Raw genomic sequence first — 24,907 nt, forward strand, 5'->3', positions numbered from 1 at the left:
TAGAATGGGACCACACACTGTTAAGAACTATAAAGTTTTTACAGATAAAGCTGATATGCTTAAATATTACAAAAAGATTATTGTGTGTAACCATTTGAGTTTCCAGACAACAGTCTGAAGGAAACTTTGTGAAGCCTCAGTATATTCAGTAGCAATTTGTGTACATAAAGGTTTGAGGTCATGGCTCTGCTTTGAGAGAGCTTATAAATCAGCAACATAGTCTCATTTGACCAGAGCTCATAACTTATCTCACTATCATGAGTTCTGTATCAAGATGTTATGACCTAAGCATTAGTGTGCATCATTAGGTGAAGAATATACAGATTAGGCAAGTCCATAATGGACCATACAGATCAATAGATGCTGAACATACCATCAGTTTCTAGAGTGGAAGTTAAACAAATTATGTATATACAGATATGCGAGCCAGAAGCTGCAATTTGTTCTTGATGCACATGGAAACAATTGTACGAAATGAAATACAGGCCTTTTGCCAACAGTTGTTAGCTGTTAATTTTGAATTCAAAAGCCAAATGATAAATATGACATTATTTTTCCTACACTCTAGCTTCATATCTCTGTGATAGTACTGTATATTTAGTGTGTTAGGCTCCATATTTAATTTCACATGATTCATCAAGTACATGCATATCATTTCATTTTTTACATTGTAAATATGGCCAATGTGATAAAGTGAACAAATGTTACCAAAGTGATTTGTGCTTAATTTTTTTCCCACAAACTTCATAGATCAAATGAATATTTTCTTTTTCTTTCCCTCATACTTGTTTGCTGTTTCCCCACATTAGTGAGATAGCTTCAGGAACACATGACAAAAAGGCCTCATTCATTCACATCTATTCTCCAAGCTGTCATGTATATTGCACTGAAACCACAGCCCCTATCCACAACCAAGTTCCACAGACCTTTCTTTGGTGTCCCTGGCTGCTTTATATGATAAGGACTTAAATTTCCCTGCCATGAAATAGATAGGAGTGAGGGGTAACCTAATCACAACCTGTAAGTTTTTAAACCATTTTGATGACAAAGTGAACAGTTCCATAAAAGATGCAAAGATAGAACAACTAGGGGCCATGACATGAAATTAAGCATGAACCTCACAAGAGATGCAAAGATGTGCTTTATATTAAGAGATTATTGAAGTAAATATTGCAGTATACAACAAAGTCAAATTATGAGTCACACCAGCATACTTCCATAACTTATTTTTTGGTAAACATGAACAGGTCTTTCATTAGTATTTGTAGTATGCTGTAACTTTGATAATGTAGGTTAAAGCAAGTAGCCTTAGACCAGGATAATGATATAGACCAGTTTTTTCTTTGCCACCAAGTTGCTTGGTAGATAGTAAACAGACATGATTTGTCATTTGGTCTTCAAATTCTTTTTTAACTGCATATTCTTGGCAGTATAAGTTCATTAGATTGCTTTGCCTGAAAGTCATGCTTTATTTATATTGTTTTGCCTGGAAGTCTTATACCTAGTAAGGAATACATATATCTCTACGTGTTCCTTGTCTTCTCACTTCATTGGGTTTTTGTTTGTCTTTGTTTTTCTTTAACATGCAAATTAGCAGGAGCACAAAAGTATATAGTCGTAGCTGCTCACTTACACTTACCTCACAGTGTATAGCATACCTCTGGTGAGTAGAATTTCATTAGCATATTGCTTCATCTATTGTAAATACTCTTATCATTATTTAAGTTTTTGAGTTATTGATGTTAGTTTGATAGTGTTTGTAAAATATTCATGTCCGATGTCACAGTAAAACCAGGGGTTATTACCTTTTGAATCATTGGGCCCCATACAAACTGTTGCTCAATTTTGAATGTTATTGGTATGGGATATTCTTGATCCAATTAAGCCAAAGTATTATCACCCTGCTGTGTTTACATTTGATAAACCTTAGTTTGTGAAAATGTTAATGCTGTAGTTACTCAGGAATCAGAAATAGATAAAGATAGTTTAATTTATGCAGTTCTACAATTGGAATATGAATAGTTTGTTTTAGAATTATTTTAATTCATTTGGAAAAATTTTGATATCTAAACTGTAAACACTTGTTATGTAAAGGTAGATGAATATATATTCTCTTTCAGCATTCACTCGACCGAGATTTGATTCATGGGTATCACGAGCTGTGCCCCTAAGTATAGCCATTGGAGCTTTCTCCCTGGTCATCACAGTTGCAGAAGCTCTCACCTCTGCTTTATTCGAAGTCCGAGGATTTCTAGACAAAATTGGGGTCTTTATTACAACACTTATCTACTCAGTTGCAGCCATTACTATGTTTGGAATCAGTTTGGTTAGTAGTGACTTGCTTTTGCAAAAATTTATCATTGTTATTGGGATTATTTTATATAACTTAATTAACAATACCCAGACATTGTAAAAGTTGCTGTGCCGTTCATGTAAAGGCTTGATATTGTATTACAAATAGAGGAGCAGGTTACTTGCAAAATACTGTCCAGAATTCTTTTTTTCAGTCATCAGATTGTTTTTCATAAGGGTATAATTGTGGCAATATCCTGACTATGGTGATGTTGAATAATTATTTTCATGTTCCCAGTAAACTTTCCTCATTTTTTCTTTGTTTAGGTGCCATATACAGCATTGGACAGACCAACAAACCAACGTGTCTGGCCTTTATTTCACCATTTGTACGATCATACCTTAGACTTGCAACTCACCTCAGCATATGGACTTTTCCGCCGCATGACTGGAGTTGATGGAAGGCCTGAAGTAATATTAGAGGGTGCAGAAAGTCTTGATGGCCCCTGGATTGAATATGAATTTCCCTATAAGCCTGGCAGTCTGGACCATGCACCTCCTTTCGTAGGTAAGTAGATTTAGGAAATTACCTAGTACTCATGAGGTAGTAATCCCCATGTTGAGAAATGCTAAATTGGTTCTTTGACTCTAACAGTGTAATACAGTTTTACTTACACCCTTTACACACTGTCTGGCTGTATGCTTCCTAGAGAGGATCTCCATTTTTTAATCCCTTGCCTTTGGTATCCTGAAAGGCATAAAGATTGGAATCAGGTTCCCCTTCATCCTTATGAATGATACCCTGACGGTTGCATCTGCTCCTTGTAAGTCATTGACTCAGCCATCAGTGTAAGTGTTGGGAATAGGTGTCATAATGACTTTACCTATACCTCCAGAACTTTCCTAACTGCCTCCAGAGCTGGACCACTGCCAACAGTGTCATCTTCACTTGAACCAAATCTGTAATCATGCGCATCAACCCCTTTCCCGCCCTTTTCCCACCCCTTTATATCTCATTAGCCCTTGCCCCTCCATGGTTTTTCACTACTAAGCTTTTTAGGGGCATTCTGGATGATAAATTATAGTGGAAGGAAAATGTCAGCTCTAATTATGAAATCTTCCTTGCTCCAGAACTCAAGATCATCTGTCGGTGGTCTTCATTACCATCAAGGGTTGCATTCTTAGAAAAAGCCAGTACAATTGAATTTCTTAGAAATGAATTATTTAGAATGCCTCTTTGGTGTATTTAATGAGACAGTAAAGCAGATAACACTGTTGCTTCTTCTAAAAGTGCATTGCAGAAGCCTTTTGTCAATGGAATTTGACGATAATGTTTCTAGCCATATTTTGAGAAGGCTGTTGAAATTATTTTCTTTAGGCTATCTGTCTGTATCTACATAGATTTTCTCTAAGCATACTTTAAGATTCTTTATTTTATCCTCCTTTGGTGCAATTGCAGTCCTGGACCTATTCTAATCAGGTAGGTTTGCAGAGTGTATTTTTTGCAGTTTCTTTTATGAGAACTGGTCTTTTAAGCACTGGGATCAGGAAGAAGAGCGAGCGAATTTCTTTCATCGTCTACACCTGGAAGTCTCTTGAAAGTTGCAGGTTACCATTTGTGGGTTAAGATCAATCCAGACCCAGAGGTTCTTGAAAGAAATGAGAGTGTTGATATAAGATTAAACATATTTTATACATTCATGGAAAAATTTCCTTTAGAATATTATCAGTTGTGGTCTAATCAAGATGCTTGGTGATATACTGAGGCTGTTATATGCCATTATCAGCAAAACAGCACTTCATATGGGATCAAGGGATGACAATCTGACGGTCAGAGCTGACTACTAGAGCCCATGATACAAAGGAAATTTGCTTTCTTAAGTAATCTGTATTTAGATCATATTAGCAGAAGAAGTTTGGGACATTCACCAGTATTCTTTATTGGCTAATACCTCAGTTTTATTCATTTTCTATTATTTGACAATGGATGTATCACCTTAAGATGATGATTCAGATTGAAAGCCACAGAGTTGCTGAAGTTGAAAATTTTTTCTTTATTTTTTCTTTTGATCTTTTTAGGGTCCCAACTTCTTTATGTGAGTTTGCAGTTTTGAGTCATGACAGTTAATAATGTGGATTGGTGGCCTGGAAGCTCTCTCTGCACCACTGTACCATGGATGTCTTAGGCCTGAGCAGATTGTATTGTTGTTAGGCCTATTGCTAATGAGCATAAGCTGTCTTTTTAAGTTTTACAGTGTTTAAAAGGTTGAAATTATGGTGGATACATCCTGTTAAGAGGACAAACAGTGTTTTAACCTTTATCTGAGCGAGTGCTCTACCTCCTGTACAGAAGTGGTGTTTCATGCTGTAAAAGTTGTATTAAACATATACAAATAACATATATTAAAAAGAAAAGTAATACTGTAAAATGCGGTAAAGCATTAATTCATGTGAAATGTGTATAAAGTTCTTGAAGTACTTGGCTAGAGTGTTGTCAGGACTTGTGACCACTGGATCAGGTAAAGTTCGGTAACATAAATCTTACCTTTCGTCAGGTCAGAGTTTAGAGTATATATATCTCTAGAATTCTTTTTGTATTTACATGATATTGTCATAGACAATGGTATGTTGGCATCATGAATGTGGCTGCTTCATGATACAAGGCATTCTTACATATAAGGGATTCTTCTTATCAGGTACCCATATTGTATTTTCCCTCTAGCATTACTAGAACTCATATTTGTGTGTTGTTCCCATAATGTTAGCATTGCTATCTGAATAACTAGACTGTAGTGTATTCGAGGCTACATATGAACCCTGCTTCATGTTAAAATTCTCACTACTTGTGTCACATTAGCTCACATTATGTGCAGATGTTGCTCCTATTGTGCTAGTATGTTGATACAGAATAGCTTAAAGTTGAAAACTTTGCATAGTGACTTGATTATAAATCAATGAATGCATCATTGATAGCACATGTACTCTTTACTTAGTTATAAGTATAAATGAGAGGGCAAATCTTACTGAATGAATTTGGGAATTCTTAATGTTATTTTTCATTTATTATGCATGTTGATGTACTACTAATACAAAGCAGATGAAGATTTTTACATCAGTCAGTACTTCCACCTTTCCATCATTCTTATTTAATACTTTCCAGCCCCTCACCAGCCTCGCTTGGACTGGCAGTTATGGTTTGCTGCTCTGGGAGTGTATAACCTGAACCCATGGCTTATTTCCTTAGCACATCGCCTTCTCTCTGGCCAACCAGAGGTCATTTCATTGTTGGATCCTTCCTCAGCTTGGAGGAAATCACCTCCTAAGTACATCAAAGCTTCTAAGTACATCTATCAGTACACAACTCCTGTTGAAGGGTAAGTCACCTTACTGAATATAGTAATTGCAGAGACTATTCATTTGTAAGATCTAATTATCAGGGCATCTTGTTGTGACATATATCACGGCTGCAAAATGCCATCTTCCAGCAGCTTTCATTTTATGGATATGGCATTACATGTGATGAAACTGGTATTGGGTTATAGATACACCACGTCAGCTAAGAAGGAAAGGTATCTCAATTTTACCTGTATAATGCTGGTGCTTTAGCCAAGTCAGAGAATGAGAAAAACAGAATTGCAAGATGTGTTATGTGAGTAGTAGATGGAAAACAGTACCTGCAGCCTGAGCATGTCTTTTTATTTTTGATCAAGTGAAATAGTTGTTTTGATGCTAATTTTGAAGGCTTAAAAATACTAAAGTTTTGAACAAACTAATCCACCATTGTCTTGAACATTGTTGTATTATATAAGTAACAATAGGAAGACAGAAACTGAGTGTATGATCAAGCGAAAAAGAGTTGTTTGATGTTCTCAGATTTTTTGAAGAAATTTGTTTATTACTGGAGCCTGTTGTAGATTTTCTGTTTTTCTTATAAATATTTATTTTTTAGAATTATCCAAAATCAGTTTCTGTGAGAGTCCTAGTGTTATTCAATATCTCTTTTTAAAGGCTCCTACAGCCCAAGGCAGCATTACTTCCAGTACCAGGGATATGTGGACTCCTTTGGAGTAAGAGGTTCTTTGACAAGACTGTCTTATATGATATAGCTTTGCCAAAGGTGATTTTTCACTTAGAGTGTAACCTCAGACATGCTGAGCCTGGCAACTCACAGATCCCCTCACCCCCATCAAACGTAACACTGATGAATCATGTGCACACTGAAATAACCAGACAAGCACTAAACAGCTGACCTCTCAACATGGTGTTAAACTATAGCCCACCTGATGTATCTCAAGACCCCTCATGCTCATGATGCAACTCCCATAAAGAAAATACCAAGCATTTACTACTTAATTTCCATGCACTGGCCTTTCTTCATCTGTCCCTGGCACAGGAAACAGTGATCAAATATGCTGTTTCCTGTGGGATCTTCATATCAACATATATACGTATACATACATACTTTTTCTCATACATATTTGCCATTTCCCACATTTGCAAGGTAGCGTTAATAACAGAGGACTGAGCCTTAGAGGGACTATCCTCACTTGGACCCCTTCTATGTTCCCTTTTTTGGAAAATTAAAAACAGGAGGAGAGGATTTCCAACCCCCACTCCCTCCTCTCTTAGTTGCCTTCTAAGACACACAGGGAATATGTGGGAAGTATTCTTTTTCCCCCTACCCCTAGGGATAATACATATATACACATGTACATATTCATACTTGCTTGCCTTCATCCATTCCTGGCGTCACCCTGCTCCACAGGATACAGCATTGCCCCCCACAGCAAGATAGCACCAGGAAACAGACAAAAAAGCCCACATTCATTCACTTTTAGTCTTTAGCTGTCATGTAATGCACCAAAACCACAGCTCCCTATGCACACCCATGCCCCACAGACCCTTCCATGGTTTACCCCTGATGTTTGACATGCTGTGGTTCAGTCCATTGACAGCACATTGACCCCGGTATACCACTCCGTGGATGTGGTTAGGGAGCTGTGGTTTCAGTGCATTACACATGACAGCCAGAGATTGAGTGTGAATGAATGTGGCCTTTTTCTGTCTGTTTTCCTGGCACTACCTCGCTGACACAGGGGGTGACATGCTGTTTCCTGTGAAGCAGAATGGCGCTGGGAATGGATGAAGGCAAATGGAAATGAATATGTACATGTGTATATATGTATGTATGTGTATATGTACGTGTATGTATATATGTGTATATGAGTGGATGGATCTTTCTTTGTCTGTTTCCTGATGCTACATCACTGACATGGGAAACAGCAATCAGGTGTAATAATAAATGAGTGTGTCTAAGGAGAAAGTTGATTGTTAATGTGAATAAGAGCAAGGTTATTAGATTCAGTAGGGTTGAGGGACATGTAAATTGGGATGTAAGTTTGAATGGAGAAAAATTGGAGGAAGTGAAGTATTTTAGATATCTGGGAGTGGATTTAGAAGTGGGTGGGACCATGGAAGTAGAAGTAAGTCACAGGGTGGGGGCGAAGGTTCTGGGAGCGTTGAAGAATGTGTGGAAGGCGAGAACGTTATCTTGGAGAGCAAAAATGAGTATGTTTAAAGGAATAGTGGTTCCAACAATATTACATGGTTGCAAGGCATGGGCTATAGATAGGGTTGTGCGGAGGAGGGTGGGTGTGTTGGAAATGAAATGTGTGAGGACAATATGTGGTGTGAGGTGGTTTGATCGAGTAAGTAATGAAAGGGTAAGAAAGATGTGTAGAAATAGAAAGAGAGTGGTTGAGAGAGCAGAAGAGGGTGTGTTGAAATGGTTTGGTCACATGGAGAGAATGAGTGAGGAAAGATTGACAAAGAGGATACATGTGCCAGAGGTGGAGGGAACAAGGAGAAGCAGACCAAGCTGGAGGTGGAAGGATGGAGTGAAAAAGATTTTGAGCGATCAGGGCCCGAACATACTAGAGGGTGAAAGGCAAGAAGGAATGGAGTGAATTGGAACGATGTGGTATACTGCGGTGGAGGTGCTGTCAGTGGTTTGAACCAGAGCATGTGATAGGGGATGAAGAATACTGCTCACGTAATCACTTTCACTGGGAGCCATTTATCCTTCCTTTCTACTTGCACAAATGCTTATGCTACTGGTAAAACTCCTCCCTGCATCTAGCAACTCTCTGTTCACATCATGTATTTGCAGCACATTTCACAAGCCTTTTTCAACATTTTCCAGTACTTTCTCCAGATTCATGAATGCCACATATGGTTTACTTTCTTTCTTCAAGTATTTTTTTTTTTTTTCTGTCTCCCGCGTTTGCGAGGTAGCGCAAGGAAACAGATGAAAGAAATGGCCCAACCCACCCCCATACACATGCCTTGATTCAATCCACTGACAGCACGTCAACCCCGGTATACCACATCGCTCCAATTCACTGTATTCTTTGCCCTCCTTTCACCCTCCTGCATGTTCAGGCCCCGATCACACAAAATCTTTTTCACTCCATCTTTCCACCTCCAATTTGGTCTCCCTCTTCTCCTCGTTCCCTCCACCTCCGACACATATATCCTCTTGGTCAATCTTTCCTCACTCATTCTCTCCATGTGACCAAACCATTTCAAAACACCCTCTTCTGCTCTCTCAACCACGCTCTTTTTATTTCCACACATCTCTCTTACCCTTACGTTACTTACTCGATCAAACCACCTCACACCACACATTGTCCTCAAACATCTCATTTCCAGCACATCCATCATCCTGCGCACAACTCTATCCATAGTCCACGCCTCGCAACCATACAACATTGTTGGAACCACTATTCTTTCAAACATACCCATTTTTGCTTTCCGAGATAATGTTCTCGACTTCCACACATTCTTCAAGGCTCCCAGAATTTTCGCCCCCTCCCCCACCCTATGATCCACTTCCGCTTCCATGGTTCCATCCGCTGCCAGATCCACTCCCAGATATCTAAAACACTTCACTTCCTCCAGTTTTTCTCCATTCAAACTCACCTCCCAATTGAATTGACCCTCAACCCTACTGTACCTAATAACCTTGCTCTTATTCACATTTACTCTTAACTTTCTTCTTTCACAACTTTACCAAACTCAGTCACCAGCTTCTGCAGTTTCTCACATGAATCAGCCACCAGCGCTGTATCATCAGCGAACAACAACTGACTCACTTCCCAAGCTCTCTCATCCCCAACATATTATGTCAACAGGGAATCTGGAAATTGGTGGAAGCGCACACTAAAAGAGGACTATCTGCCCATCTTCACTGTGGACCACGCACCCTTAGTAGAATACCTTCGCAAGATTGGCACTATTGGTACTATGGATATACCAGCCACTAATCAACCGTTGCAGCAGGTATTGGATACAGTACGAAGCTATGTTGATACAGTTGACCCAGCAGTTTTACTCTGGGGTATATTTTTGACAGCATGTGCTATTATCTGGACAAAAAGAAGCACAAAACCAATTCTTATGTATCATGCTTCATAACAGAAGGGCAGATGTTGACCGTTTGTATTATTTAACATATCTTTCATTTGAATAAATGTGAAGATTAAGAAAATCACCATAGCAGAATTAGGTTTTTATGTACCTTGAAATATGTCAATCACATAGTCATAATGCCACAGTTTATTGTAGTCTGGTAGGTAAGATTTTCTAGTTTATAATTTTCTATTATAAAATGATTTTCAGTAGTGTAGCCTTTCCAAACTTAAGAATTTTAATGTGATTGTAAAAGCCAGTATATAATATTTTGAATTTTTATTGGGAAAAACTCAGTCAAGTCAGTATATAAGATGATCATTAAACTATTTTTTCAGAATTGAATATAAAAATCCTTAATTTTGCTTTCAGGAAACTGGTGGTGAATTTAGAAAGTCACTTACTTTGTTTGGTGAAAACTTTCATTCTTTGACCAGTCTAATTAAGAATTAGTGAAAATTTTAGTAAGGCCACATCCAGTACAAAAGTAATTCAGAAGTCTAAATGCACCATGAATACAGTAGCTTCTCAGAATAATGATATCAATGTGACAATCTCTAAAACAATTTCTTTCACTTCACATTTTAACACTTCTCATATATAAAAGGCATTATTTTGATAACTTGTCAGAACATCCATTGACACTTTACAAAGATACATTTATTTTGGTAGGTGGCGGTAAGAGTTTTTCAGCATGAAATAGAAGATTTAGTTGTTAGATATTTTATTCCAAATAATTTCAACTTTTATATCTTAATGAATTGATAGTTCATCCATGAAAAGTTGTAAATTACTATTTCATGATGGAGTATTAGAGTTGTAATAAATAGTATCATCATTATTTTTTCTGATATTCATCATTGTTAGCATTATTATAGCCTAGACATGATAAAGTGAAATTCATTGACTGGCTGTTTATCCATTTTTCTTTCACTTTTTAGAGAATTTGAATGAATTATTATAACACCATTATGATAGTTGTCTGAACTCGCATTATTCAGAATATAATTTGCATGTGATGTGCTGGAAATGAGATGTTTGAGGACAATATGTGGTGTGAGGTGGTTTGATCGAGTAAGTAATGATAGGGTAAGAGAGATGTGTGGTAATAAAAAGAGTGTGGTTGAGAGAGCAGAAGAGGGTGTTTTGAAATGGTTTGGTCACATGGAGAGAATGAGTGAGGAAAGATTGACAAAGGGGATATATGTGTCAGAGGTGGAGGGAATGAGGAGAAGTGGGAGACCAAATTGGAGGTGGAAAGATGGAGTGAAAAAGATTTTGAGTGATCGGGGCCTGAACATGCAGGAGGGTGAAAGGCGTGCAAGGAATAGAGTGAATTGGAACGATGTGGTATACCGGGGTCGACGTGCTGTCAATGGATTGAACCAGGGCATGTGAAGCGTCTGGGGTAAACTACGGAAAGTTCTGTGGGGCCTGGATGTGGAAAGGGAGCTGTGGTTTCGGTGCATTATTACATGACAGCTAGAGACTGAGTGTGAACGAGTGTGGCCATTGTTGTCTTTTCCTGGCGCTACCTCGCACGCATGAGGGGGGAGGGGGATGTTATTCCATGTGTGGCGAGGTGGCGATGGGAATGAATAAAGGCAGACAGTATGAATTATGTACATGTGTATATATGTATATGTCTGTGCATGTATATATATGTATACATTGAGATGTATAGGTATGTATATTTGCATGTGTGGACGTGTATGTATATACATGTGTATGTGGGTGGGTTGGGCCATTCTTTCGTCTGTTTCCTTGCGCTACCTCACTAACGCGGGAGACAGGGACAAAGCAAATAAAAAAATATAAAATATATATAGGAAAGGAATTTTTAAATTTTTTTTTTTAATTTTCCAAAAGAAGGAACAGAGAAGGGGGCCAAGTGAGGATATTCCCTCAAAGGCTCAGTCCTTTCTTCTTAACGCTACCTCGCTGACGCGGGAAATGGCAAGTAGTATGAACAAGAAAAAAGAATTTTTGAAATTGCTTTATAAAATCTTTCATACCAACTGAAAAACGTTAGCTTGACCAGATCTGATACATGTATATGGAATAACCCTGGATGGCAGTGGGATCAGCCTTGTGAAAACCATTGCAAATCTGTCACCCAGGGCATGAAACCTGGATGCTAATGAGCACCACTTAAAGATACAGTACATCAACGCCTTGCACATAGGATTCCACCTTGGCTCCCAATGTTTTTCATGCTGTTTAGCCTCAAATGATATCCAGTTGAGAAAAAAAAGCTAAATGTGGTTTCTTAAGCTGTTTATGCCATTTTTACATAGTCCCCTTAAAAAAATTTCATAGCTAAGAAACAAATGATGTGGTAGATACGCACAGTATAGATAAGTGATTATCACTAATAATTGCACAGCATATAAACATTAGGCAACCCAAATTCTTACAACTCATTATCTTGTACTCATCAAATTATATGCTAAATTATTTTACATTAATTTTTGTACTGTATCATTTGATGCACGAGACCGGGTTATAGTGTTGGGTGATTTGAATGCAAAGGTGAGTAATGTGGCAGTTGAGGGAATAATTGGTATACATGGGATGTTCAGTGTTGTAAATGGAAATGGTGAAGAGCTTGTAGATTTATGTGCGGAAAAAGGACTGATGATTGGGAATACCTGGTTTAAAAAGTGAGATATACATAAGTATACTTATGTAAGTAGGAGAGATGGCCAGAGAGCGTTATTGGATTACGTGTTAATTGACAGGCGCGCGAAAGAGAGACTTTTGGATGTTAATGTGCTGAGAGGTGCAACTGGAGGGATGTCTGATCATTATCTTGTGGAGGCTAAGGTGAAGATTTGTATGGGTTTCCAGAAAAGAAGAGTGAATGTTGGGGTGAAGAGGGTGGTGAGAGTAAGTGAGCTTGGGAAGGAGACTTGTGTGAGGAAGTACCAGGAGAGACTGAGTACAGAATGGAAAAAGGTGAGAACAATGGAAGTAAGGGGAGTGGGGGAGGAATGGGATGTATTTAGGGAATCAGTGATGGATCGCGCAAAAGATGCTTGTGGCATGAGAAGAGTGGGAGGTGGGTTGATTAGAAAGGGTAGTGAGTGGTGGGATGAAGAAGTAAGAGTATTAGTGAAAGAGAAGAGAGAGGCATTTGGACGATTTTTGCAGGGAAAAAATGAAATTGAGTGGGAGACGTATAAAAGAAAGAGACAGGAGGTCAAGAGAAAGGTGCAAGAGGTGAAAAAAAGGGCAAATGAGAGTTGGGGTGAGAGAGTATCATTAAATTTTAGGGAGAATAAAAAGATGTTCTGGAAGGAGGTAAATAAAGTGCGTAAGACAAGGGAGCAAATGGGAACTTCAGTGAAGGGCACAAATGGGGAGGTGATAACAAGTAGTGGTGATGTGAGAAGGAGATGGAGTGAGTATTTTGAAGGTTTGTTGAATGTGTTTGATGATAGAGTGGCAGATATAGGGTGTTTTGGTCGAGGTGGTGTGCAAAGTGCGAGGGTTAGGGAAAATGATTTGGTAAAAAGAGAAGAGGTAGTAAAAGCTTTGCGGAAGATGAAAGCCGGCAAGGCAGCAGGTTTGGATGGTATTGCAGTGGAATTTATTATAAAAGGAGGTGACTGTATTGTTGACTGGTTGGTAAGGTTATTTAATGTATGTATGACTCATGGTGAGGTGCCTGAGGATTGGCGGAATGCGTTCATAGTGCCATTGTACAAAGGCAAAGGGGATAAGAGTGAGTGCTCAAATTACAGAGGTATAAGTTTGTTGAGTATTCCTGGCAAATTATATGGGAGGGTATTGATTGAGAGGGTGAAGGCATGTACAGAGCATCAGACTGGGGAAGAGCAGTGTGGTTTCAGAAGTGGTAGAGGATGTGTGGATCAGGTGTTTGCTTTGAAGAATGTATGTGAGAAATACTTAGAAAAGCAAATGGATTTGTATGTAGTATTTATGGATCTGGAGAAGGCATATGATAGAGTTGATAGAGATGCTCTGTGGAAGGTATTGAGAATATATGGTATGGGAGGCAAGTTGTTAGAAGCAGTGAAAAGTTTTTATCGAGGATGTAAGGCATGTGTACGTGTAGGAAGAGAGAAAGTGATTGGTTCTCAGTGAATGTAGGTTTGCGGTAGGGGTGTGTGATGTCTCCATGGTTGTTTAATTTGTTTATGGATGGGGTTGTTAGGGAGGTAAATGCAAGAGTTTTGGAAAGAGGGGCAAGTATGAAGTCTGTTGGGGATGAGAGAGCTTGGGAAGTGAGTCAGTTGTTGTTCGCTGATGATACAGCGCTGGTGGCTGATTCATGTGAGAAACTGCAGAAGCTGGTGACTGAGTTTGGTAAAGTGTGTGAAAGAAGAAAGTTAAGAGTAAATGTGAATAAGAGCAAGGTTATTAGGTACAGTAGGGTTGAGGGTCAAGTCAATTGGGAGGTGAGTTTGAATGGAGAAAAACTGGAGGAAGTGAAGTGTTTTAGATATCTGGGAGTGGATCTGGCAGCGGATGGAAACATGGAAGCGGAAGTGGATCATAGGGTGGGGGAGGGGGCGAAAATTCTGGGAGCCTTGAAGAATGTGTGGAAGTCGAGAACATTATCTCGGAAAGCAAAAATGGGTATGTTTGAAGGAATAGTGGTTCCAACAATGTTGTATGGTTGCGAGGTGTGGACTATGGATAGAGTTGTGCGCAGGAGGATGGATGTGCTGGAAATGAGATGTTTGAGGACAATGTGTGGTGTGAGGTGGTTTGATCGAGTTAGTAATGTAAGGGTAAGAGAGATGTGTGGAAATAAAAAGAGCGTGGTTGAGAGAGCAGAAGAGGGTGTTTTGAAATGGTTTGGTCACATGGAGAGAATGAGTGAGGAAAGATTGACCAAGAGGATATATGTGTCGGAGGTGGAGGGAACGAGGAGAAGAGGGAGACCAAATTGGAGGTGGAAAGATGGAGTGAAAAAGATTTTGTGTGATCGGGGCCTGAACATGCAGGAGGGTGAAAGGAGGGCAAGGAATAGAGTGAATTGGAGCGATGTGGTATACCGGGGTTGACGTGCTGTCAGTGGATTGAATCGGGGCATGTGAAGCGTCTGGGGTAAACCATGGAAAGCTGTGTAGGTATGTATATTTGCGTGTGTGGACTTATGTATATACATGTGTATGGGGGTGGGTTGGGCCATTTCTTTCGTCTGTTTCCTTGCGCTACCTCGCAAACGCGGGAGACAGCGACAAAGCAAAAAAAAAAAAAATCATTAAGAAACATCATGCCTGACTTACAAAATAATAATGTGAGTAATAATCACAGACTAAATGCTTAATGATCATGCATAATCATAGATATCGTTAATTCGACATGCTTATCTTTTGGTATCATGTACCTTTCAAAATGTAATGAATTTTTTTTCAGTTATACTGATTTTTTTTTCTTTTTTTTTTTTTGCAAATCTCTTCAGATGTATCTTACCATTTCATGAATCCAAAAGTATTGTTTCACCTGCAAAAACAATGAAAATAGGGAGGGGGAGAAAAGAAATGATGTCTGGCTGAGTCTCCCGGGCTGCCAGCATGGGAGACCTCTGCCTGATGCCTATAGTTGAGACTCTGCACCCGAAAGCATAAAATGAGTTGTGAACGTGGCTTAAACTTGGGACATATTACTCTGAAGACATATTAATAATAGTGAGACTCATGGATGGTGGTTGTAGTGTATCCATGCTTTGATTATTTGTAATACTTGTAACATACCAGTAAATGAAAAAAACTGCCATTATGTATAAGTTGTAACTATAGCATTAATTTTGAATTTATCAGCAAATGTGAGATTAGACTCTAGATTATTTGTGTGATACTTATAGAAGTTTCTTCGTGTTCATAATGTACAAAGTTTATGGTTATAGCTCAAAGGAATGTGAATTTTCCAATTTAGATGGTTCTTTTCATATACCATGGATTGTTAGCTCTTAAAGTTGTGATGATTGTACAGTATAGGGTGCTTAGATTATCAAAAGCCTCTTTGTAACATCATCATGACAGATAGTTAATAAAACAGGTAAGATGAATAGGTGACCAGTATAAGGGATGAATCTGTTATCGCAAAAGTATGGAATATGGATGAGGTTATGCATCAAGATTCTGTCATTTGAAGGCAAGAAACACTTAAGTTTAAAGGATGGGTGACTCCCTGAAGCTATGCACCGATCAGTGGACTTCTCAGTTGTTTCGCCTTTTGAATTACTCAGATTTATGTGATGGGACTGTGCATAAGCTGTGTTATCCATTTATATTTTAAAGTTCCTCTTACTGTAATCTATTCTGTGCACTGTTTTGTGACACCCAGACAAAATGGGTAAGCTAGAGGAAAAATATATCAGTAAATAGGAAATATGAAATGGAATGATTTTTTCTAAAATAAGCACCAACTTACTACGGCTTATTACTATTGCCACTGAAGTTAAGAAAATTATAGAATTAAAAGATGATTTTTAAGTGATAAGAATTGAACTTGGTGGAATTTATTGAAGAAAAACTTGAACAAGTAAGTAAAAGAGTGAGAAGTGATATAATGGTAACACCTGTAAAAGGTCCAATACAAGCAGATATTGATTAAAGAATATTAAAGATCAAGGGTTCATCATAAACAAAAATTGTAATAGAGGACCATATTGATAAATAGCATATTATCAAGCCAAGTAATGACTGGTGTGATGAGATCATCCAATGTGAGAGATAAAAAGCTGATCTTGAAAATGTTCTAATCAATATTGAGTACTTCTGTATTGTATGGCCACAATCCAAGCAAGCTCAAGTTGATAAGCTGGTCAGAATTCAGGAATTTTACATGTAAATATTGAGGAAATGGAATGATTGAATTGTTCTGAAAGATTAAAACAACTTCATGCATTAGTGTGAAAAGGAGAGGGAGATGTATGATAATTTATGCCTTGCAAAAGATAGGAGAAAAAAAACCTTCTAGAATCAGAGTATAATCATTTTGGAAGATATAGATGAATTGAGTCAGCAAGAATATCTTTATTTATAACAAAATGACACCAAGTAAAAGTATTTGTGAACTGGGCAAGAATCCACCAAGAATAAACAAATGACCCAAACACTTCCAGATGAAACGATAATAAACAATTATAAAATGTCCTTTGCAACAGAGAATAATACAACAGAGTTATTTAAGAAGTAACATAATGTGTGGTGATTGCTACATGCTAGCCCACCCTCATAGCAAATTCATCTTAAGTATTTTCTTGCTCTCTACTTGGCTGAGAAACCTGAAAATGGTGCTGTTGTTTAGTGATGACCTTGAGCAACTCCCTGTTGGACAGAGAAACCTGAAACTGGTGCTGTTATTCAGTGATGAAATTGGGCAACATGGCATATTTTTATTTAAGTGATATTTGAATAACTGTCTGTAATAGGTTACTTATTTGTGGCAATTTTGCAGCTACAGTACTATCCTTTTATGCTTATCATATTTTTGCTATCCAAAACAATAACTCGACAAGATGTTGGAGAATATGTACCCTTCAATTACTTTTTTACAGTTTAGAATTATTTTCTGTGTTCAGATTTTTTTCACATTGAAACTTTTCAGCACACTATTTATGACAAATGTGATTTAATAGGTATGTATAATTATTGGGGGGCCTGAACATACAGGAGGGTGAAAGGCATGCAAGGGATAGAGTGAATTGGAACGATGTGATATATCAGGGTCGATGTGCTGTCAATGGATTGAACCAGGGCATGTGAAGTGTCTGGGGTAAACCATGGAAAGTTTTGTGGGGCCTGGATGTGGAAAGGGACTGTGGTTTCGGTGCATTACACATGACAGCTAGAGACTGAGTGTGAACAAATGTGGCCTTTGTTGTCTTTACCTAGTGCTACCTCGCACGCACGCAGGAGGAGTGGGGTGCCATTTTCATGTGTGGCAGGGTGGCGACGGGAATGGATGAAGGTAGCAAGTATGTATATGTTGAAATGTATAGGTATGTATATGTGGGTGTGTGGGCGTTCATGTATATGCATGTGTATATGGGTGGATTGGGCCATTCTTTCATATATTTCCTTGCACTACCTTGCTGATGCGAGAGACAGCAACAAAGTATAATGAACATGAAAATATAAAGTGTAATTATTGCAAGAAATAGGCAGGACAAATAGTGGTCTTTCATGAAGGTGCTAGTGTCTCATTTGTACAGAGAAAAATTTATATTTGTCATGTAGCTCTAACGTATATTTGTGCATTTAATCCTTACTCTTTTCAGTTTTTATATGAAAGATGAATGGGATATCATTTATAACTTGCCCTGCAGACATACATCCAGACACCTTTTCTTATTTCTGTCTGATTAAGTATACCTGATCAGTAACACTCATGAAAAATAAAACCCACACTGGAGAAATAAAAGAATTATTCTGGGAGTTTTGGACCATAGTCTAGGACCCTCTTCTTGAAAGTGACTTAAGATTAGGAGCCAAAAAAGTTTGGAAAGAAATGTAGGGAAAGTTTGACATCAGGTTAGGTCGCATGACCTGTCATTTGTGTTTGGTTGGAGTAAGCTCCTGACAAAATCCACTTACTTGCAGCAGTTATTGTGTTGGTGGGAGTCCACTAACTAGGCGAGAGGTTAACATTTTCTCTACAAGCAATGAATGTGGACTCTTTTCAAGTTTTCTTTTGAAATTACCATTTGATTTTTAAACCATTGAGACATTATTCCTGTCCTCAGTGTGGCCTTCACTATGGATATGATTGAAAATTGCAGAGCTATCTAACTGATCTCTTATGTTCAGCAACCTAATATCAAAATTATGACCATTTTGGCCAATCTATGCCTTGGCTACATGGTGTTATAAACCCCATGACCGCCTTCCTGGGTTATCCTTTGAAAGCTACCAATGTAATGAGTTAAATAATGATTATTTTACTATTAGTATTTGTATGAACATATCCGAACATAGAACATGTGCCCTGTTTGTATGGTATTCTTAGATGTTTTTGACGTCTAACTTCTTAAGAAGTTTTATGTTGCTATAACTTTGATAAAAAGGGAGTTATCAGTAAAATGCCTAAAAATTCTGTAAAACTAGGCTGTATGTTCAGTGTTCAGATTTGTTCGTGTGAAGCGTCTGGGGTAAACCATGGAAAGTTCTGTGGGGCCTGGATGTGGAAAGGGAGCTGTGGTTTCGGTGCATTATTACATGACAGCTAGAGACTGAGTGTGAACGAATGGGGCCTTTGTTGTCTTTTCCTAGCGCTACCTCGCACACATGAGGGGGGAGGGGGTTGTTATTCCATGTGTGGTGGGGTGGCGATGGGAATAAATAAAGGCAGACAGTATGAATTATGTACATGTGTAAATATGTATATGTCTGTGTGTGTACATTGAGATGTATAGGTATGTATATTTGCGTGTGTGGACGTGTATGTATATACATGTGTATGTGGGTGGGTTGGGCCATTCTTTCGTCTGTTTCCTTGCGCTACCTCGCTAACGCGGGAGACAGCAACAAAGCAAAATAAATAAATAAATAAACTTAATGCAAATGATACTCATGGTAGAAGACAGCCCCAGAAGATAATCCTGTGGTTCACAGCATACCTTGTGGCAAGACATATTTTGGCTGAACTGGTCAGAACGTAGATTTAAGGATTGTTGTAAACACAAGAGCTCAGTTGAATACAGCCAAGAAAGCCCTGCTATTTTCATTTGGGTTCACAATAATAGATTGGAATTTTACTTCAATGGTATATAGATCAAATTATAGTTTTAAAGAAAAATTGCAAAGACATTTATTTTCTATAGAGAAAATGTTAAACTTCCACTTGGTCACTGGATTCCAGACACCATAAAACTCACAGAAAATAGGGTTAGGTAAGGGCCTATTCGTATTGTATGGTCAGGGAGTTTTACACCAGTGGGGCCCATTCTTGAACATTCTTTACCATGATACAACGTAGATTTATGTATGCTGTCTGCATTATCCAATTTTCTCACTCAGTCTATTCCATTCATCCACCACTCATATACTATAAAGGTACTTCTTTACATCATCTCTAACAAATTTCGTGCTTAATTTCCTGTTATAACTTATGGTTGTTCTGTCCCATCATGTCTCGAAGAACTTTTCACTGTCCAAATCTATGATCTTTTTAAAAAACTTAAAAGGTTGAGATCTGGTCACACTTTGCTTTTCTCCTCCAAGGTGCCTAACCCTTCCAACCACATTGATGTTGCCAACCTTACCTTACACTTTTCCTGCCAAACACTCATTGTTCCTAATTCTCTGTCACTCCTCTGAAGAGCCTCCTAGAGTATGGGCCTAAACAGAGGTCCCAAAATTATTCTTTAGTTTCTTCATTGTGGGTTTTATATTCATCAAGCAATGTGACATAACATTTATGCAGTATTAACACTCATACATACACCAAGCTTAAAATCATTTTAAAATATCAGGCCCTGAATATTCTGCTTTTAAGTAATACTGATAAAGGCTACTTGACAGAATTTTTTTCTCCAAGGCAAACCCATTTTGATACACAAATCTTGGGTGGCTTACAGAGATCACAGACTTATGTGATGGATAGCCACTCTTCAGTCTTCTTGTGTTTATTATTGTGATGAAAACAGGTTTCTTATGGAACATGATTTGTAGCTGACCTTTTCAGATGTTGTATTTCCTTTTGTAATCACTGTAATAACATAAATAGAAAATTTGTACTACACTCTGCCTAATTTCATTTCTTTACATACTTGAAAATAATGTAAGTTTTATGAAGAAATGTAAAGATATAGAACATATGTATATATTATACAGCAAGTAAATGAGCGTGAAAAAATGTATAGATGAATGCTGTTGATATGTTTTTTGTTGATTTATATATATGAAAAAGCATTTTGAATCTACTGTAGCTGTAGATTGATGATACACCATGTACATTGTATTTTTTAGGTGAAAACTTTTATGTTTCCTCATTGATTTATACTGTATTTTGAAACGAAGTAGGATATTGCTTTTTAAAGAAGTGCAGTGAAGTATATGATGTATGTGATTACACCTTAAGCAGAAGAAATGGTAGTTGGTATCATGACAGCTTATTGTTGTACCTTTGACATTGATGTTTAGAACAAAATTTGCTCGACCTGCTTTGATAAAATTGAATGAACTAATTCACTGAACATTAGAATTTTACTTTTTTCCTTACCAAAATGACTAGCTTAATTCACTGTTCATCATTTTTTGCATACAGAAGTCATTACAGTTCATATATTTATAGAGAGCTCTCTGAATCAAATTTCATTGTGAAAACAGTGAAAGATAAAAGGAAATCAAATCAAATCATGACCTTGGTGCTTTTTTGTGTTAGAGTGTATTATAGTGGCAAATGTAGGATGAAGTATGTAGGCACAGTAACATGGTAGATTTTTTTAGTGTATGTACACATTTAGATACGTTTTTGTCTTTTCCACTGTTCTTCCAGGATATAGCTTGTGTGTGCTTCATTGCTGTATCTTTCATGTTAGTTGTTTCATGCTACAGAGTTGTTGTAGGCTTATATGATAAACCATAAATATAAGTTTTGTGCACATGAGACATAGTAATGATAGGGGCTTTGGTTATAATGTTTCGTTGTGATTTTTCAACAATAAGAATTGAGAGAATGTATTTATTAGACCTGGTTGTTTCTGTCCATCTTGTGCTTGATATTCTACTAAATTCATTATTGAAAGACAAAACATGGCATAAAAAGTAATGTCATGAGTGGAAAAATATTGAAAAAAATTAAATATTAGTGTTAGGCAGGGTATCGATTTTTATGGTATGTGCAAAACTGCTAGCTGTGATCATTTTTAGCCTCCAGACTTGAGCTAAAACTAGCTCTATAAATTACACACAAAATGAGGAGCTTAATGTTTCACTATTGTCTTTTGTTGTTTTGCTCTACATCCTCAAAATGTTAATTATTTGCAGAAAACATTTAAAGGTAATATTTAGAGAGGATTGTGCACTAAAAGTGAGATAGGAAGTATCAAGTTAGACAGGAAGTATTTGTTTGTTAATTTTGTACAAAGATTATATTGCATACTCTGTTGTGATATCCCCCTCCACTTTACTTTTCCAAAAGAAGGAACAGGGAAGGGTGGCCAAATGAAGATTTTCTCTATAAGGCTTAGTCCTCTGTTCTTGACGCTGCCTCGTTAACACAGGAAATGGCAAATATGTACGAAGAAGAAGAATTAATATATCACCCCAAGACCCCTTCTCTAGGGGTTTTTCGAAGCTTCAAGATTGCACTATGATCATTGGTATGTTAAGTTTGTCAGTAGCACAATCTTGTCAGAGTGTAAGGGATCAATTAATCTACAGTATCTATATGACAAAAGACCCATGCTAGATTTTCTACAACAAGATGTAGATCTGCTTCATGTTAATTATAGTTCTTTCATTGGACTGAAGACCTCATATAGGTAACACCTGTACTTATTTTTGACTGTTAAGTAGAAGACAGGCAGTATTTTGAAAATATGGATGTTTAGGAAACAAGTGTTAATGAAACTTTTACAGTGTGCAGTGGTCAGTAAAATGGCATTTGATGATATGTATTCTTTTAATAACTTAACATCAGGGAAATAATTTTTTTAGTTGAACATATTCTTAAACCTCCTGAGTTTATTTCTGCACCAAGCTAAGTGCTTGTCTGCAGACTTGATGTACTTTACAAAGGATAAACTTAAAGAGCATCACTGTCTGTTGTATGGTTCAGTTTTCATCTATCTGTACAAGCTTATCAGAACTTAAACGTATCTACATGTTAAAAAAAGACGTTACTGATTTGTCATTATTTAGCTCAGTAGATTAATTCAATATGCATGAAAAAATATAACCATACATAAATGGAAAAAAACTTTATGTGTGACAAGATTTTGCATCTTTCCAAATGTGACCATACTGTTCTCTCCAGTCTCATTTTATATCTAATAATCTTATTCATCATTTTATTAATGGTACCGCAAAATAGATGTATTCTCAGGAGGATAGGTTTTGGACATACGAACATTTATCTCTATACTGTACCAAAATGCAACTCCATTGTAGAAGGTATTTTAGCACTGTTAAATTCTTATTTTATGATGTTGATATGCTCTAATTATTAGACCTAATGGATTATCATTGTTGATATGCTCTAATTATTAGACCTAATAGATTATCATTAAACAAAAATTTCACCTAAAAGTAAATGCTTTCTTAAATGATGCTTTGAAAGTTTTGTGAATGTTTGGTTCTCTTCACAAAAGCTACTTGATGTGATGGTAAAAATCTGTCGTATGATGGTAAGGTTATCAGACACTAGAATTTATTTAACATATTGAACATGTATGTCTCTGTATTTATATCTTTAAAGTGATTTGAGTTTTTATCTGCAACTTTTGGTAGGCCTCTGTGACAGTTGTTGCATTTTATCTTTTAACACAAATGAGAACTTTCATAGAAATATTGAATGGCATTAGTATAGGTCCAGTAATCCATTGACACTGTAGTGGGTTTGAGTTCACCCCTTATAGAATAATATGCAACCAGTGATTGATAACATACCATCTGTTTGGTCAGGTGAAGTCTCATTCCAGTCACCAGATTTAAGAGTGGTTTGCCACCCATGAAAGCTCTTGTTTACTTACATCATACAGAAAGTAGCAGATTGTTTTTGTTCTTGTTATAGTGTGATTCCTTACTCTTGTAAGAATAAGGTTACATTTTGATAGTCTAATGTCATTTCTTGAGAAATTAATGAACCTTATATATATATATATATTTATATATGCGCAGTCTTTTCTTATGCAGTGATTGGTGTATTTAGGGAAAGTTAATTTTGTAAATTTTCTTGTTTTTAGAGACAGATTTGCTTCTATTTCACTATAGAGTGTCTTTGGTGAAACCTACCATGTTTAAGTTTTTTGTCGCAAAAACTTTAAGTAACTGGAAGATATTGGGGTGGTCTGTATTGGTTAATGGCAAAGTAATGTTTCCAGAATCTTAAATGCCTTGCAGTCAAGTTCCTAATACTGTAATAAAAAATTTGGTTTAGTTGAATTATGTATTATCCTTGCAAGAAAAATATTAGGACTTCACTTACTAAAATCTGATATATAAAATGATTAACACAGTTACACTGATCTAATATGTAATCTTTATTCAAGTGTCTTTTATCTTTCCTTTTAAAGACTAGAATAAAGGAAAATGTGAAGTATGAGTTATTTAATTACCCATGTACATACATCACATTAGCATTGAAATACAAATGGACAAGTTTTGGATCTGATCATTGTTTCTTTTTGTCTTTTGATAAGTATAACATCCATGTAACTGTTAATTGTAAAGTGGCTGAAGCATAATTTGAGGTCATTTGGGAATGTGGAAAGAATGCAAGATGGGGAGTTTACAAGAAGAGTGCATGATAATATGATTAAAGTGGTTGGTGTAAGAGGAAGACCACCAGTGATATGGAGAAATAGAGTGGTAAAGTACTTGGGAGAGAGAGAGAAATGGGGGAAGAATGCATGGAATAGTATATGTGATGGAGGCATGTAAGGACATGGATAAGTGAAGACCCTTTTGTAATTGCCACTCCTTTGTTGGGTGCTTCTAAAGGGAATGGGAATCAGAGACATGGATAGATAGATATTAACTGTTAAGTGCATCAAACATTACTAAAAACTGACCCTTTGTTACAGGGTTTAGCACTATCTTTGTGATATAAAAGTGAACTGTATTTCTTTTGTAGGGCAATATGCAGCCAAATATGATAAACTTTCTTTTGCTTAGATTGTTGAGTAATTTTAAGTAACAAAAGGCCTTAAACCCATTTACAAGTACCATAGAAAATCACTACATTAATGCTTTAAATCTGGTTTTCCAAAAACTTGCAGGTCCCTAACTTTGGCACTTCTGAGGGTGTTGGTGCTCAGCAGGCACATATCCAGGATTTAGTTAAGGGGTTGAAGGCAAAATATGAATTTAATGAAATACTGATAAACAGCTCAAAACAAGAGTGGTATGCAAAAGCACATTTTATCTTAAATATGTAGTACATTTTGAGTTTAGTATATTCTGAATTATTTGGATATGAGATTTAATCAGTAATGTCAATC

At 37.1% G+C, this 24,907-nt stretch overlaps 1 protein-coding gene across 2 annotated transcripts in view; it reads left to right on the top strand.

Moving 5' to 3' along the window:
- LOC139746856 (lipase maturation factor 2-like) overlaps positions 1 to 24,006 on the top strand; it is a 38,752-nt gene extending 14,746 nt beyond the window's left edge. Inside the window, exons 8-12 of one of the 2 annotated variants that reach the window (XM_071658473.1) lie at positions 2,121 to 2,326; positions 2,620 to 2,860; positions 5,453 to 5,666; positions 9,486 to 9,633; positions 10,135 to 24,006. In XM_071658473.1, the coding sequence (XP_071514574.1) occupies positions 2,121 to 2,326; positions 2,620 to 2,860; positions 5,453 to 5,666; positions 9,486 to 9,633; positions 10,135 to 10,215 (890 nt within the window). In that variant the 3' untranslated portion in view covers positions 10,216 to 24,006. Of the gene's footprint in view, positions 1 to 2,120; positions 2,327 to 2,619; positions 2,861 to 5,452; positions 5,667 to 9,485 lie in introns of both variants that reach the window. The other variant, XM_071658472.1, reaches the window with a different exon arrangement.
- The last annotated feature ends 901 nt before the right edge of the window (positions 24,007 to 24,907 follow it).

This window comes from Panulirus ornatus, chromosome 66 (assembly GCF_036320965.1).
Source record: "Panulirus ornatus isolate Po-2019 chromosome 66, ASM3632096v1, whole genome shotgun sequence".
Lineage (NCBI taxonomy): Eukaryota > Metazoa > Arthropoda > Malacostraca > Decapoda > Palinuridae > Panulirus > Panulirus ornatus.